The 14,426-nt window shown below is 40.0% G+C and overlaps 1 protein-coding gene across 1 annotated transcript in view; it reads left to right on the forward strand.

Moving 5' to 3' along the window:
• Positions 1-14,426, forward strand: part of fbxl4 (F-box and leucine-rich repeat protein 4) — a 66,451-nt gene that overhangs the window by 12,871 nt on the left and 39,154 nt on the right. Inside the window, exon 3 of the mRNA XM_007892942.2 lies at positions 1,892-2,216. Coding sequence (XP_007891133.1) covers positions 1,892-2,216 — 325 coding nt within the window. The remainder of the gene's footprint in view (positions 1-1,891; positions 2,217-14,426) is intronic.

The following is a 14,426-nucleotide window of genomic DNA, read 5'->3' on the forward strand; positions in this document are numbered from 1 at the left end:
TGCCTGAGACATTGGCAAATAATATGCTTTAAAAGGTTTTTTACAATTGTCTGGACTGTATCAATTTAGTCTTTCTGTACCACAGAGCAGTGATGTGAGACTGGTGGAGGAATGTCAGGATGTATGTGTATTCCCTAAAGAAAAGAATAATTGTTGTGTTTGATAGAGCACCTAAAATATTGAAACGTCTCAAATGGCTTCACAGGCAATTGGTCTTAAGTGTAGAGTGTGTGTTCATGCTTGGCAAGGCCCACAAAAAGCCAAAGTTCAGTGGTTGTGACAGAGCAGCACATATCAGGAGCAGGTCACACACATCCAGAAATGTGAGGACATCTCAATGATCAATGTGCAAGGAAACTTCTCTGTCAGACAACAGCCACAACAATTTACAGTTAGATCACAAGATTGGTCTGGATGAAGAAGGCATTTATACCTTCTTCACTCGGTTTCTCATCCCTCCAGAATACCCACGACTGTCCTCTCACACAGTGTCAAGCTATCCTAGCTCCTTCACAGTCAGGACATTTCAAAGCGCTTCATGCAGCTGACTGAGCTGTGGTGAGGGTTGGGGGTCAAAAGGATAGGATGGGATAGGCTTTGAAAGCGAGGCGGGAGGGTGCAAGATGAAAGGATTCCAGTATAGAGTTCCACTGAGGAGGGACAGCGTGTCTAGAAGTTTGACCTGATCACTTAAAGCTATTTTCAACCAGTAATATATCTTTGTGATGGTTTCGCTGCAGTGAAGGAAGCAGGTTCCTTTCTGTTCCAAGGTTCAACACTGGAGCTCGAGCCCCAGATGGTTTGTTGATTTTCTGGATAATGGAATCTGTGGACTTTTACTGCTATTTAAAAATAGAGATAAACAAGTTCTCAGGGTGTTGGCCTTTTGACATGACTTCCAGGCAGATACACTTCTCCCGAAGTATCTTCATGGGGAAATGTGCACAGTATATGGAAGAAAATGAATGCTGGAAAAACAACAATAACTTGCATTTGTATAGCGCCTTCCGCACCAGGTGAAGTCCCAGAACGCTTACTACTGGCAGAGCCCGATGTCGAACCAGGGGGAGGGGGAAGGTGACCATAGGCACAGTGAAGAGGAAGGTTTTCAGGGGCAACCTGAAAATGGGCAAAGAGAGGGCAAGATGAAGGGATTGAGGGAGGGAGTTCCATAGCTTCTGGGTGTCGTGGCTGAAGGCATGGCCGCTGATGGTGGAGCAGAGGATTCGAGGGACAAGGAGGAGGCTAGAACCAATAGAGCAGAGGCAGCGGGAAGTGCTTTGAGGAGAGAGGAGGTTGGAGAGATAGGGCGGTGCCAAGATGTGGAGGGATTTAAACGCTAGAACTGTGTTTAAAACTAAATTGCTCACCAATATTATAACAATTCTCGTCCTAAGTCAAGTGAATAAAAAAATCACTTCCTATAAATGCTCGCGTAGGATTTGTTTAATGCAAATCCTGTTCTTATTTAAATATTAAAGCAGCTGTTGAGACACAGGAAAGAGAGTTATGCTCCGATGAAGGATTATGAAGAGAACTTTGGATAAGAGACAGTTCTGGCAAAATAAAATGCATATAATACATTATTTTGAAATGATTTGATTTATAAAGACTGAGTTTCTCTCTGAATGAGATTTAACAGTAATACCATAGCATAGTTTGGATTGATCATTTGACATGATTAAAGAAGTTGCTTGTTACATATTTAAAAGCATCATTTAATTTAGTTTTTATTTGAGCTTTAGCTTAAAGTACCCATGAAATCAATTCAGAAGGTTGTATAGAAAGGTATTTAATCTTGAAAATGCTGTTACAGTATTAGTAAATACTCCATGTTAACTGATTGAGACTTCTTTAGCTTTGACACCATTATTTTTCTGTGTGCCTACAGGTGGGAGACTCTGTGGTCAGGGGATCCTGTAAAAGTGAATGTTTCACAGGCTCGCCAATTTACACCATGCATTAAACAAATTAACTTCCGTACAAACTTGATTCGCTTGGAACTGAACAGTTCTCTCCTGGACTACTATGCTGAACTGGATGCTGTTGTATTACACGGTGTTAAGGACAAGCCCTTGCTTCCTCTACGCAAGCCATCTATGTTAGATCTGGAAGTCGACGATGACCAAGATTTAGAGCTCTTGAATGGACAGTTCAGTGAGATAAGCCTGGCTGAATGCACCAAGAATGGTTACTTCGATAATTTACCTTATGAGGTAAGAAGTTTAATACTGTGCATGCAGAATAGTTTAATCTTCAAGACAAGACTGTCTTCTTCGACCGTGCCTTTGGTCATCCTTCCATTTCCACCTCTCGTATCCTCCATCCCTCTTGATTCCTGGAGTCCTGTAGCTCAGTGGTTAGAGCACTCGCCTCGCAAGCGAGAAACCTGGGTTCAATTCCCGGCAGAGCAAAACGTTGGGCAAGTTTCCTTCCTCCACATGCCTCTGTTTACCTAGCAGTAAGTGGAAACCCGGTTGTTAGTCGATTGGTGGATGGCTTTTCCAGGTTTAATAATTCCTTTAAAAAACAATAATAAATTGGTCACTCAATCCACAACTGTTTGTGGGACACTGCTGTGTGCAATTGGCTGCCGCGTTTCGCTCACAAAATATACAGTCAATTCATTTTACAGTATATTCTATGAAGAGCTTTGAGACATCTCAAAGACATGATAAGGCACTATATCAAATGCAAGGATTAATATTTATTATTATTCTTCCAACCCCAAGCTCGGATGCAAACTCTTGACTGTCCAGTGCCTTGGGATATCATCCTGACATGAAAGGCGGTATATAAATGCAATTAAATGTTAATATTTGGTGTCTGGAGTATTATATTTTTATTATATTTTTTGTTTTTGCTCGCCCCATTACTTTGGCCATGAAAGTGTGTGCCTCCAACTAATTGAGCTCTGCACCCCACTACTATAAAATGCTGTTCGCAATCTGGGTTGACTCTTTTCATTAAAGAGAAGCAGTTTGTTTTGTTTTTGATCCTTCTCCTTATCTCTTTGGAGTTCAGTAACATAATGGGCATCATGGCCACTATGCATTGGATCACTTATCACCTGCTTAAGGGTTTGAGTTGCATTCCAGAGGTTTGATTCTACTATTCTGGCGTTTAATAACTACTGCGTAAAGTACAAGTTCATCCAGGTCCTATCATGTTTTTGAAGCTTTTATATATCTGTCCCATAAAACCTGACACATAGTATTAATGTGCGTATTATAAACTCCATATAAAGGTTACCCTGTATTTTATTTTTCTTTTCTCTGGTAAATAAATGTCCATGGATTGGAAACTGCTGCGTTGTTGTATAAATTGCTAAAATTGCACTCGGTACTTACATTGGCCCTCTAGGAGACCAGTTGTCTTACTTAGAAAAGTTACTTATCTGATCACACCCAAATCATAAACCTGAATCTTTTCATAAAATAGATGACTTTGAAACTTTCATTGACAAAAAGTGCTGCCACTCCAATAACAAAATGGATATGGACATTCTTCAATCTTGCTTGTTCTATTAAAGCAGGTGTAGAAAAAAACAAGCTGTATTGTGGATTGTCTATTATTAATTCTTTCATTTGATATAGCACCTTTCTTATTGGGAGGATGACTCTAAGTGCTGTAATACAGTGACTATTTTTGTAGTTAGCCAATTTAAACACAGCAGGGCCCCACAGATAGCCATGTAGTGAATGACCAATTTTATCAGAGGGTTTATAACCAGACACTAGGAGAAATGCTCTACTCTTTTCAAGTAGTACCATGGGCTCTTTAACTTCCACCTGAACATGCAGACAGCACTTTGGTTTAACGATTTATCCAAAGGACGGCACCTCCAACATTGTCCCCAAGTTGTAGTTCAGCATGAAAACTTGGCTTACTTTTAGAATTCTAATAATAATCTTTGCATTTGATATAGTGCCTTATCACGTCTTCGAGACGTCTCAAAGCTCTTGAACAATTATGGAACAATTGCAGCTCTAAACGGCCATTTGGCTTACTAAAGCTGTCTGCTTTAATCCCATTCTCCTGCTCTTTCCCCACACAGTTTAATTTTGCTTTTCTTCAAGCATTTATCAGATTCCTTTTTAAATGCTGTTATGGGTTTGGCTTCAACAATGATTTGTGGTAAAGCATTCCATATTCAAACAACATTCTTTGTGCAATGAAAATATTTTAGTTTTATTTATAACTTCTGCATACATTTGTGAACTCTTGGAATCTATATACTAAGATGTTGACCAATTACTTAAGGCCACCTTGACAACCTGTTCTACTGAGAAGGACTTCTTTTTGACCCTAAGATTGAAACGACCCTCTGGTGTGCAAAGAAAAAAAAACACTATCAAGTCATAGACAATCTTTCAGAGGAAAATCCAGTGAAGAGATAGCCCAGAATAAAATTTCATCACCAGCATTTTAAAAATAGTTGCAGAGTTTGATCTCTGGAAACTAAACCCTGCTTTGGCGACAGAGATCATTCCAAATTTTAGAACTTGAACTATGAATTTTGAAAGAACCATTTTTAATGTTACTAAAGAGCCAATTGCGATCCTGTTTCATTATACTGTAGATACAAAAAATGAATCTGCATTTGGGGTAGGTAGTGGATCTTTGTTGTGTGTATTTGATGGGTTTGTACAGACCTTAGCTACTCTGTGGTTGGCCCAATGCAATATTCGAGCAGGAACAGTTACTTCCTGCAAAATAATCTGTACTTCAGTCCAATTACTGCATTTTTTGCAATGTGTTTTACGGAACTGCCATTTTCTATTAAATGTAATTTAAAATCCAAGTCAATCTACTTGACTCAGAACAATCAAACAATGCATGTGTCCTTGCAGAGGCACAGCTGTATTCCAGCTTTGCAGTTAAAATATGCTATGAAGTACAAATTATTTTTATTGTGGGTGTGATTTACACGTTAATCAAACACAAATTACGAAACTTCAACATACTGGTGTATTTTTTCTGGGAATAACAAGGATTTTGCTTTTATACCTACATACATTATGAGATGTTTCACCCTTTTTTTTGTATCACCACTCTTAAATGTATATATGCAATAATATCTGAAAACCCTCTGCAGTAAAGTCTAATTTATTCCTGTAGTTTGTCTGCAGTATTAATGTGTGGTATCAGTTCTACCACAAGAGCATCAATATTGTAATTGAGGTTTAAAAATGCTTGTCTAAATAAATAAGCTTGTATTTCTTGCTTTTTTTCCCTGTAGAAATATCATGGTACACAAATAAGCAAAATACACATAACTACTTGTAGAGAACTGGTCATTAGAAATAAAAGAGACAAATCAAATTGATCCCATAGAAATCTATTTGGAGCCATCACTTTAATTGTACTCTGGGGAAAGAGGCCTGGCCACTGTTGGTCACTTGTGGCTTAGGATAGAAGGTTATACTGGTTAGGATTTGCTATTGCAGAGCAATATTTTTATTAATGAGCCCAGTAGTTCGTTTCATCTGGGAGTAACCCTCCTGACTCTTTAAATACAGCAGCATGGTCAATTACAAAGGCAAAGTACATATTTAATTAAAAATAGCAGACTTTATTGCCCAAACCCACAATCTTAACTAGTTCGGTCTTTCACTTTCCATATATTCCAGCATGTCGTCATATTGAAGTATTTTAAGTAGCTGTTTGTGCCGTCAATAGTATGAGAATAGAACTGTGAAAATGGCTCCAGTTTTTATTTCTGAGCATTTGAAATATAAGAAAGAATTTTTTAAAAAAGAATTAGGGTTGTATGAACACACTTATTCCAATTTTGTTCATTGATGTACTCTGTTCTCTCCTTTTGTTATTGTTAACAGGGATTTTTGTGCTGCGTTATGCTATATTCCTATTCAGTTTTATAACCCGGTTGAACAGACTACAGTTTTATGACTTAAGATTAGTGGGGTTCCTGTGAAGAAGCAACCTGATTTCCCAAGAGAGCACAGACGTCTGTGCCCAGAATAAGCTGAGATGCTGAAGCTCAGTTATTATGTCGCAATTTAATTCTAGATACTGATGTCCATAATTTTTGTGCCAGCAAGGTTTTATTAGTGGAATAAGTGGACTTGGGAAGATTAAACAACAATGTTCTCTCTGCATCCTACTGCATGATCAGAGATGCTGAATATCTATTAACACATTAGAGTAATTCAAGTAACATAAGATATCATATCTTATCTGGACGATTGTTGTTCCAGGATACCAGGAGAAACGCCCTTCTCTCTTTGAGTAGTATCATAGGATCTTTCCCTAAATGGGCTGATGTGACCTCAAATTATCTCATCCGAAGCATGGCACCACTGGCAATATAATGACCCCCATCTCCTGCAATGGAGCGTTGGCCGAGACAATGAACTCAATGTCCTATTGTGGTGCTTGAACCCACAACCTTTTGACCGAGTCAAGTGTTTACTCCCATTTGAAAACTATGAGAGAAAATGTTTTTAGTAATATAGGCAACTATAGAGTGTGAAACCGTAAAGATGATTAGCTATTTGGGACTGAGTGTAATACTGAAAAAGTGACTCAATATATCAAAAAAAAACAGAACTTCTTAATTTTGAGGATTTTTTTTTAGTGTTGATTAAGACAGTCTGTCAGTAAATAAAAACTTTCCTCTGAATGTATCAGGTGCTGCGGTCATGTTTCACTTGTTCATTTTGGAGCAACTACTGTATACATTATTAGAATATACAGCACAGAAACAGGCCATTCGACCCAACTGGTCTACGCCAGTGTTTATGCTCCACGTGAGTCTCCTCCTGCCTTTCCTCAACTAAGCCTTCAAGCATAACCTTCTATTCCTTTCTCCCTCATGTACCTATCTAACTTTCCCTTAAATACATCTATGCTATTTACCTCAAAACTCCTTTTGGTAGCATGTTCCACATTCCCACTACTCTCTGTGTGAAGAAGTTTCTTCTGACTTCCCTTTTTGATTTATTTGTGACTATTTTATATTGATGGCCCCTGGTTTTGGTCTCTCCCACAAGTGGAAACATCTTCCCTATGTCTACCCTATCAAAATCTTGTTAATCTACTTGAGAAGTTCTGAAATTAATTTATCAATGCTATTATTCAGAATCTACTTGAAAAGTGCCAAAATTTCCTTGTTCTTCTCCCTCTTCCCACAGAGACCAAAAATCAAATGATGAAAGTTTGCTGCATTTTCTGCCTTCCTGATTTCATCTGAGTAAAATAGATCTTTTCCTAACATTGCAGGCTGTAAATGTTTCTATTGTGACTATGCATGCAAGGCATTTGTATTTATATATTGCATTTGTCAGCTTCCCCAACTCCTCCCTCCACAAGCTGCAGATCATCCAGAACTCTGCAGCCCATGTCCTCTCCCTCACCAGGCTCCGGGACCCTACTTCTTGCCGGACTCCACTGGCTTCCCATCACACACAGGATACAGTTCAAGATCCTGGTCCTTACCTTCAAAGCCCTCCATGTTCTTGCTCCCACCTACCTCTCCGACCTTCTAACCCTGTAAAAGCCTACCCAATCCCTCCGCTCAGCGGGCTCTGGCCCTCTTCACGCTTTCAGCCCCTCTGCCCCCCACCCTCTGGAACGCCATCCTGCAATGCCTCCGTCCCGACCCTCCCTTGCCTTTTTCAAGACCTGCCTGAAGTCCCTCTTCTTCGACCGTGCCTTCGGTCACCCTCCTTCCACCCCTCCCCGCCCTCCACCCTCCCCGATCCCGACCCCCAGCTTGGGTCCAAAACACTGATTGTCCAGCACTTTGGGACGTTCGCCCGACGTGAAAGGCGCTATGCAGATGTAATTTTGTTGTCGATATAGCACTTTTCATGTAGTGTAATGCCTCAAATTGTTTAAGAGAAAGTGCTAGGGGGATGTGGATTGCGACTGTAGGCACAGTTAAAGCAGTACGTGTTTATGCATTATTTTAAGATAGAGAGGGGCTTAGGATGGAGAGGTTGAGGGACAAAATTCCAGAGGGTGGGAGCATCTTGAAGGCCTAGGTGGGGTGGAGGAGGTAGGTAATGTGTAGCACAGTTTACGGAGCAGAAGCGGGAGGCAGAATATTGTAGGAGTAGGGAGGTGCAAGCGAGTGAAAGGATTTATAGGTGAGGATCTTGAGGTCAATCTGTTGGGACATGGTTAGCCAGTAAAACTTTCTGATGACGCGGGTGAAAGGCATGCAAACTTTTACAGATAAAGATGCGGATGAAAGTTTTGGATGAGCTGGAGCTTTTGGATGGTGGAGCTGGGAGACTAGTGAAGTGGAGTCGAACTGACAAAGGTGTGAACTAGATTTAGGCAACTCTAAATGTGAGAGGGGCGGAGGCGATGGAGGTGGCAGAGATACAGAAAAGTGGACTTGGTCTGGGATTGGATATGAGGATTGCCGAGGATCAAACTAAACTTCAGGGTTGTGCAGGGTTGAAGTGAAACTCCAGAAATGCTAAGGATATCCGAACCAGAAGTAAGGAGATTTTGGCAGGAGCTGAGCTGGATGGTTTCTGTCCTGTGCATGTTTAGCCGAACAGGTGAGTCTCACAGAGGACTTGATGTTCTGATGGTCTTCTTGACTTCCAACAACATCAAATATGAAAATATTGAATTGCTAATGTTAACGGTCAAATGAAACAAAATTCCTTCCCTAAAACGTTATCTAAAACTATGATTCATATGTTTGTGAAATTATTCTCTTTGCCTAGGTATAGCATTACTGTAAATGAGGCGGATCCTGTTTCAAACTGAGCTGCATATTCTACGCTCACTTTCCTAAACTACAATATAAATAAACTTATGGGTATTTATAGTTTGCAATATATAGATTTTTGTGAATTGCTGCAGTTACTGTTATAGACTGCTTCTATCCATCAATCTAGGGGGTAAACTGCTTGTATAAATTAAGTTGTTTTAACATAAGAGAAATTTTGAAGAGAAAATATACATAAAATCTGAGGCAGGAGAGCACTTGAAGGCTGGTAATTTGTAGAGAAAGAGCACTTGTTTATGAAGAGGAAATACTGTAGCCTGGAAATGAGCCGGGGCAGTATTTGCTGTGTTGTGACAACTAAAAATCATTTGATGGATTTGTGCCTTTAAGAAACCAAGATCCAACATGGTGTTTCTCAAATTAGAAAGGAAATAGTCAACAGCTTAGCTTTTTTTAAAAAAATAAAGACCATAAGGACGTCTGGCCTCTGTGTACACAAAGAATGAAAGTACTGCAAGCTTTAAAACTTACCGTCCAAAGTGTAGTGAAATTATGCTGCGTGGCAAATCAAAGGCAGAGGGCAGTGTGTTACTTCTAAGATTCTGCTTATGAACTTACAAAATTTGATCATCACAACAGAGATAGCTGCTGTATTAATTTCTTCATTCGTCCGCAGGAGGTGAAAGGGACACTCTGTGCTTTGCCAGCAGCAATCTTCACATTTTGTTCCAGGCAATGAAAGATAACGTCAGTAAAATCTTATTTAAACAAATAATACACTTTGTATTTTTATGAATGAAAAGTAGATTGCTGTAATTGAAGCATTTTGGGATGTCCTCCCAAGGAAACACACTATAACAAATGTAAGGATTATTTATGTGCCCTGAATTCTTTTAATTTTCGTACTGGTTAACAAACATGCATCCTCCAATGAACAGGGGAACAGGGAAAAGGCTGTGGACTATCTTATAACCTGGGCCAGTGGAAAATTGCGCCTGCTATTTATTCGCAGAATCCATGTAAAGACTCTCCCACCGCGAAAACCAATATAGGTGAAGTTTGCTCAATGCCCGGACTTTGGCATCTTTGTGCACGACTGTGGCGGAGCAGCTGCAGTGCCTGTGCACATGTGTGTGTCTTTCTCCTCTGGGTGTGTGTCTCTCTCTTTCTCTGTGTGTGTGTATGTTGCTGTGCGTGTCTCTCTCTCGCTGTGTCTGAGTGTGTCTCCCTCTAGGTGTGTGTTTGTGTCGCTGTATGTGTCTCTCTCTGTCTGTGAGTGTGTCTCCCTCTAGGTGTGTGTGTGCGTCACTTTGCGTGTCTCTCTCTCTCTCTGAGTATCTCAGGTGTGTGTATGCGCGCGTGTGTGCGGTGGCAGGCCCCGAGAGACAGTAGATGGTGATCTCCTTTAGCCTGTTACATTTGTATAGCGCCTTTCAAGTCAGGAGGACATTCCAAGATGCTGGATAGTCAGGGAACTGCAATTGAGCTGGTGGTTGGGATCAGGAGGGGTGGAGGATGGGGAGGGTAGGAAAAGGATCAAAGGCTCGGTCGAACAGGAGGGTCTTGAAACGGGTCTTGAAGGAGGCAAGGGAGGGGGCGAGGTGGAAGGATTGGGATTGTGGGATGGAGCTCCAGAGGGAGGGGGAAGAGGGGCTGAAGGACTGCCCTCCAAAGGTGGAGCGGGCAGGGCAGGGCAGGGGAAGTGAAGCAGACTACAACCCGCTGAGCAGAGGGAGTGGACAGTTGGTAAGGGCTTAGGAGATTACAAAGATAGGGGGGAGCGAGGCCATGGAGGGCTTTGAAGGTGAGGACCAGGATCTTGAACTGTGTGATGGGAAGCCAATGGAGTCGGACGAGGATGGGGGTGATAGGGTCACGTAGCCTGGTGCAGGAGAAGACATGGGCTGCAGAATTCTGGATGGTCTGCAGCCTGTGGAGGGAAGAGTTGGGGAGATCGACAAGCAGGGAGTTTGCATAGTTGAGTCTGGATGTGATGAATGCCTGGATGAGGGTCTTGGCGGCCTGCAGTGAAAGACACTGGCGGAGCTGGGCAATGTTGGGGAGGTGGGGACACTGGCAAGCAGTGCTGGTGTTTAGGAATCTCCAGGCCTTCGAATGTAGTGTGGGGTGGAAATTAGTCATTCGGCCCTTCGGGCCTGTGTTGGTGTTTTTCTCCCCAAGTGGGCCACCCAGTTTTTGTAAAAGAAAGCATTGTTACATTTTTTCTTTGCAACAAGCTATCATATTATTTCTTCATGTTTAGTTTTATATCAATAAAGTGCAAAAATGTAGTAAAATGTGCCTCCAGTAGCACCAATCAACTCCCCGTAATTTTCCATAAAATTTGTCAAATTTCTCTGCAGTTTTTGGAAAATATTTTGCAATATTTTATTGACCCTACTTATAACTCATAATTCTGTTCCTTAAAATGTCCAAGTTCCTTAAATTGTGTCAACTGAACACCTGGTCTTTAATTCTAATTCCACCAATGGAGACCAGTGTATTTTCTTTCCAAGCTTATCCTGTCTTGTGTTTTGAATTCATCCTGGCTAGCCTTGGCCCTTTCTTCCTTATTTTTGGTTTATATATCCTGTGAAGTGCTTTGAAACGTCTCAACGATGTGATAAGGCTCTAGACCAAATCAAAGGATTATTATTATCAACTTGGTTTTCTCACTGAGAAGTTACAGAGTGAGTTTACATCATAACACAGTGGTTGTCAGGTGTATAGCTGCAAGTTGTTGTTGTTTATACAGTCTACATAAATCCACTTGTAGGACTTTAAACGGATCTGAATGCAGAAAGATGAAAACATGCTTCCCCGTTTTTGCATCCAATTACCTGTATGCAAAATGCACAGATAAAATATACCTTACTGGATACAAGCATCATTTATTTTTTTCTTACAAAGAGTCCATACTAAAAATATGCTTCAAAAGGATTTTTCAATTTTAGTTTAATAGAAAACAATCGGCTGAGTGAAATCTTGTAGAGCTGAATTGAATTTAAAACCAGTTGTGAACCACAATTGAGCTATTTTGAATTTATTTGTCAAATGCTCAAACTTTTATCCATTCAATGAGACATTGTTTGATGTGTCTATATTACGGTTGTACATAACCCAGCATTGTACAGGGGAAGCAGGTAATTGCTGATCTGAAATATTTGTGTTACTAGATTGCCAGTGTCCTCACCTCCGCAACATTGCCCAGCTCCGCCAGTGCGTTTGCCGAGGTTTATGTGCTTGTTTGCAAGAGTTGGATCCAAATCAATTTATGAAATTTGCAACCATTTCCTTAGGCTAATTTAAAATTCTTATCCCTACTATTAAGTTTCTCACCTAATATTGTTTCGGACTAAAATACAAAAAAGTAAGTGGCAGCATCAACATGGGACAGTTGTAATTGGGAGATCTCATTAAGATCATGTTTCTGCTTGTGATCAGAGAAGAAATGCTGGTTATTTTCTGCTGGCCAGTAAGTTTATCAATTGTGGTGGTGCACGCTTACAATGGAGTTTTCCCAGTACAAGTGCAGGACACAAAGTTCAGTGAATGCAGTGACCGGTGAAAAATGCCTTCCATTTTTTCTATTTTAAATGGTCTACTGAAAAATTATTTTAAACAAAGTGACTTCCTGACTTTCATGTATTTCAATCAGTAAGAAGTTAGCTGTCCACATTTTATATTGGAGCACTCCGTTATAAATGAAGCAGAACTGTTGCCTCCAGAGGTCCTTGCCATTGTCTCCGAAGTGGGTTCTTCAGCCTGCTTCTGGAGATAGCAGAGTACATTATTCCATTGGTAGGGCAGGTCTGCGGCCAGAAAATTAACCTGCAATTCATGATTTAGAAACTACTATGTATGCGCGATGGGGAGCTTGCACAGTTTTTGCCATGTTCCTGCTGTTTCTGTGGACTTTGCCCATGGTGCAAAGAGGGTGCAATTCACAACATCTGCAGCCTGGGAACGACTGCAACAACAACAACAAAATTACATTTATAGAGCGCCTTTCACGTCGGGAGGACGTCCCAAACTGTATAAATGGCCCCCACAGTCCCCTGAAGTACAAATGTATCAACATTTTTTGTGATGAAAGGCTGCCAATGACTATGCCACACAGCTAAAGACTGCTACCAGTCCTTGTTAAAATCTCCTCTTGTGTGTAGATATTGTATTAGGGATAACATAGTCTGTGCATTCAATAGAAGTTGGTTGGTGCCTAGAATTTTTTATTAAATTTCTGATTTCTACCCTCCTTTGCAGAAGTTATAAAACCTCTTCTATCAGGCTTTAATATTACTTCTTCCAATATGTTTCCATGGATTTTCTTCGAGTTTCTTTTTGTTTATTTGTTAATTAATTAATAAGCTTGTTTAATGTTCTGAATAGGGATCGTAAAAAAAAAGCCATACATGGTACGCAGAGATCAGTTTGCAATTGATGTATTGTGTTCAAGTCAGGTGTAGTTGGGAGCAAAAAGAAAGTGGCATTTAAAATGATATCTGGGAGAAACAAAAGTAATGGGAAACGTCTGGCAGATATTATTTTAACATTGAGGTAGATACTAAATTCTGCAGTATTACAACAACAATTGCATTTATATAGCGTACCTCAAGCATGGTAGTGTCCCAGAGCTATTAATGTATTGATGTAAGTATTGTATTAATGTAATATAAGAAAATTTATGTAAGACCTGAGTAATTGGGGTTTTAAAACAAAAAGTACACTTTGGTACCAAGTATATTGAAGATTCAATTCAAATGATAATTTACTGTTTAAAGAAACAAATGATAAGATTTGAAGAATTGTGAGATTTTGAGTCATTTAAAAAATATAGAGAGAAGAATATTGCTGTACAAAATTGTTGATTTGATCAACAGGAAAAGAACAATATTTAATCCTGAAACAAAACTCAATTGATATTCAATTTCAATTCCATTGTAACCAGTAAGAAAACAAAGAGATTTTTTTTGATGTTCCCCAAACCCACCTACCCCACCCTAACTTGTCCCCAGGTCCAACTTGCAACAAACCAACCATGAAGGCATCTGCTTAGTATTCTACCTTGTATGACCTATGTTTCACCTCATATCATTGTGGATGTGTTAGGAATGTGAAAAATAATGATATATTCTAATTATATCAAAGGGAAAAACAAAACAAATTATGTTTTGTATTAATCTTAGTAGAAATTAAGGTAAACTCGTATTTCTTACTCTAATACGTAAATGTATTTGTTCCTTATTTAAAGATTTAGATCACTTTATTTGGATAATCTTTGCAAATGCTTACAAATGTCCACTAATTATTGTAATCAGTATATTACAATACACAGTATACACACAATGGATATTGTGTGTTGAGATTTGGGACAGTCTCATTAAACCTTTGTTCCTCAGGTTGCTGGATGTCTGTCTGACACATATGGAAACTGATTATCATACTTAAGAGTACCAAAACCAGACAGCTCAGTGTGTGTCACCTACACATGCAAATTCCCATGTTTGGAAAGGAATGTGCATAGTCCTTGGAGGGAACCTTCTGGGTTCCTAATTTCGAAGAGTATTAAGCAAACGTTGGCAAGAGCAAAGGCTTTGGGACCCCATAGTGTGTGTTGGAGTACTTAGATGGTTAAATCCGCAGAGCTTGTCATTGAAAGCAATATCTGGCAAACTTCCTGCTGCTTGTCCAGCTAGGACCACTTAGGGCTTTG

Source organism: Callorhinchus milii, unplaced genomic scaffold (assembly GCF_018977255.1).
Source record: "Callorhinchus milii isolate IMCB2004 unplaced genomic scaffold, IMCB_Cmil_1.0 Scaffold3, whole genome shotgun sequence".
NCBI classification, from domain to species: domain Eukaryota; kingdom Metazoa; phylum Chordata; class Chondrichthyes; order Chimaeriformes; family Callorhinchidae; genus Callorhinchus; species Callorhinchus milii.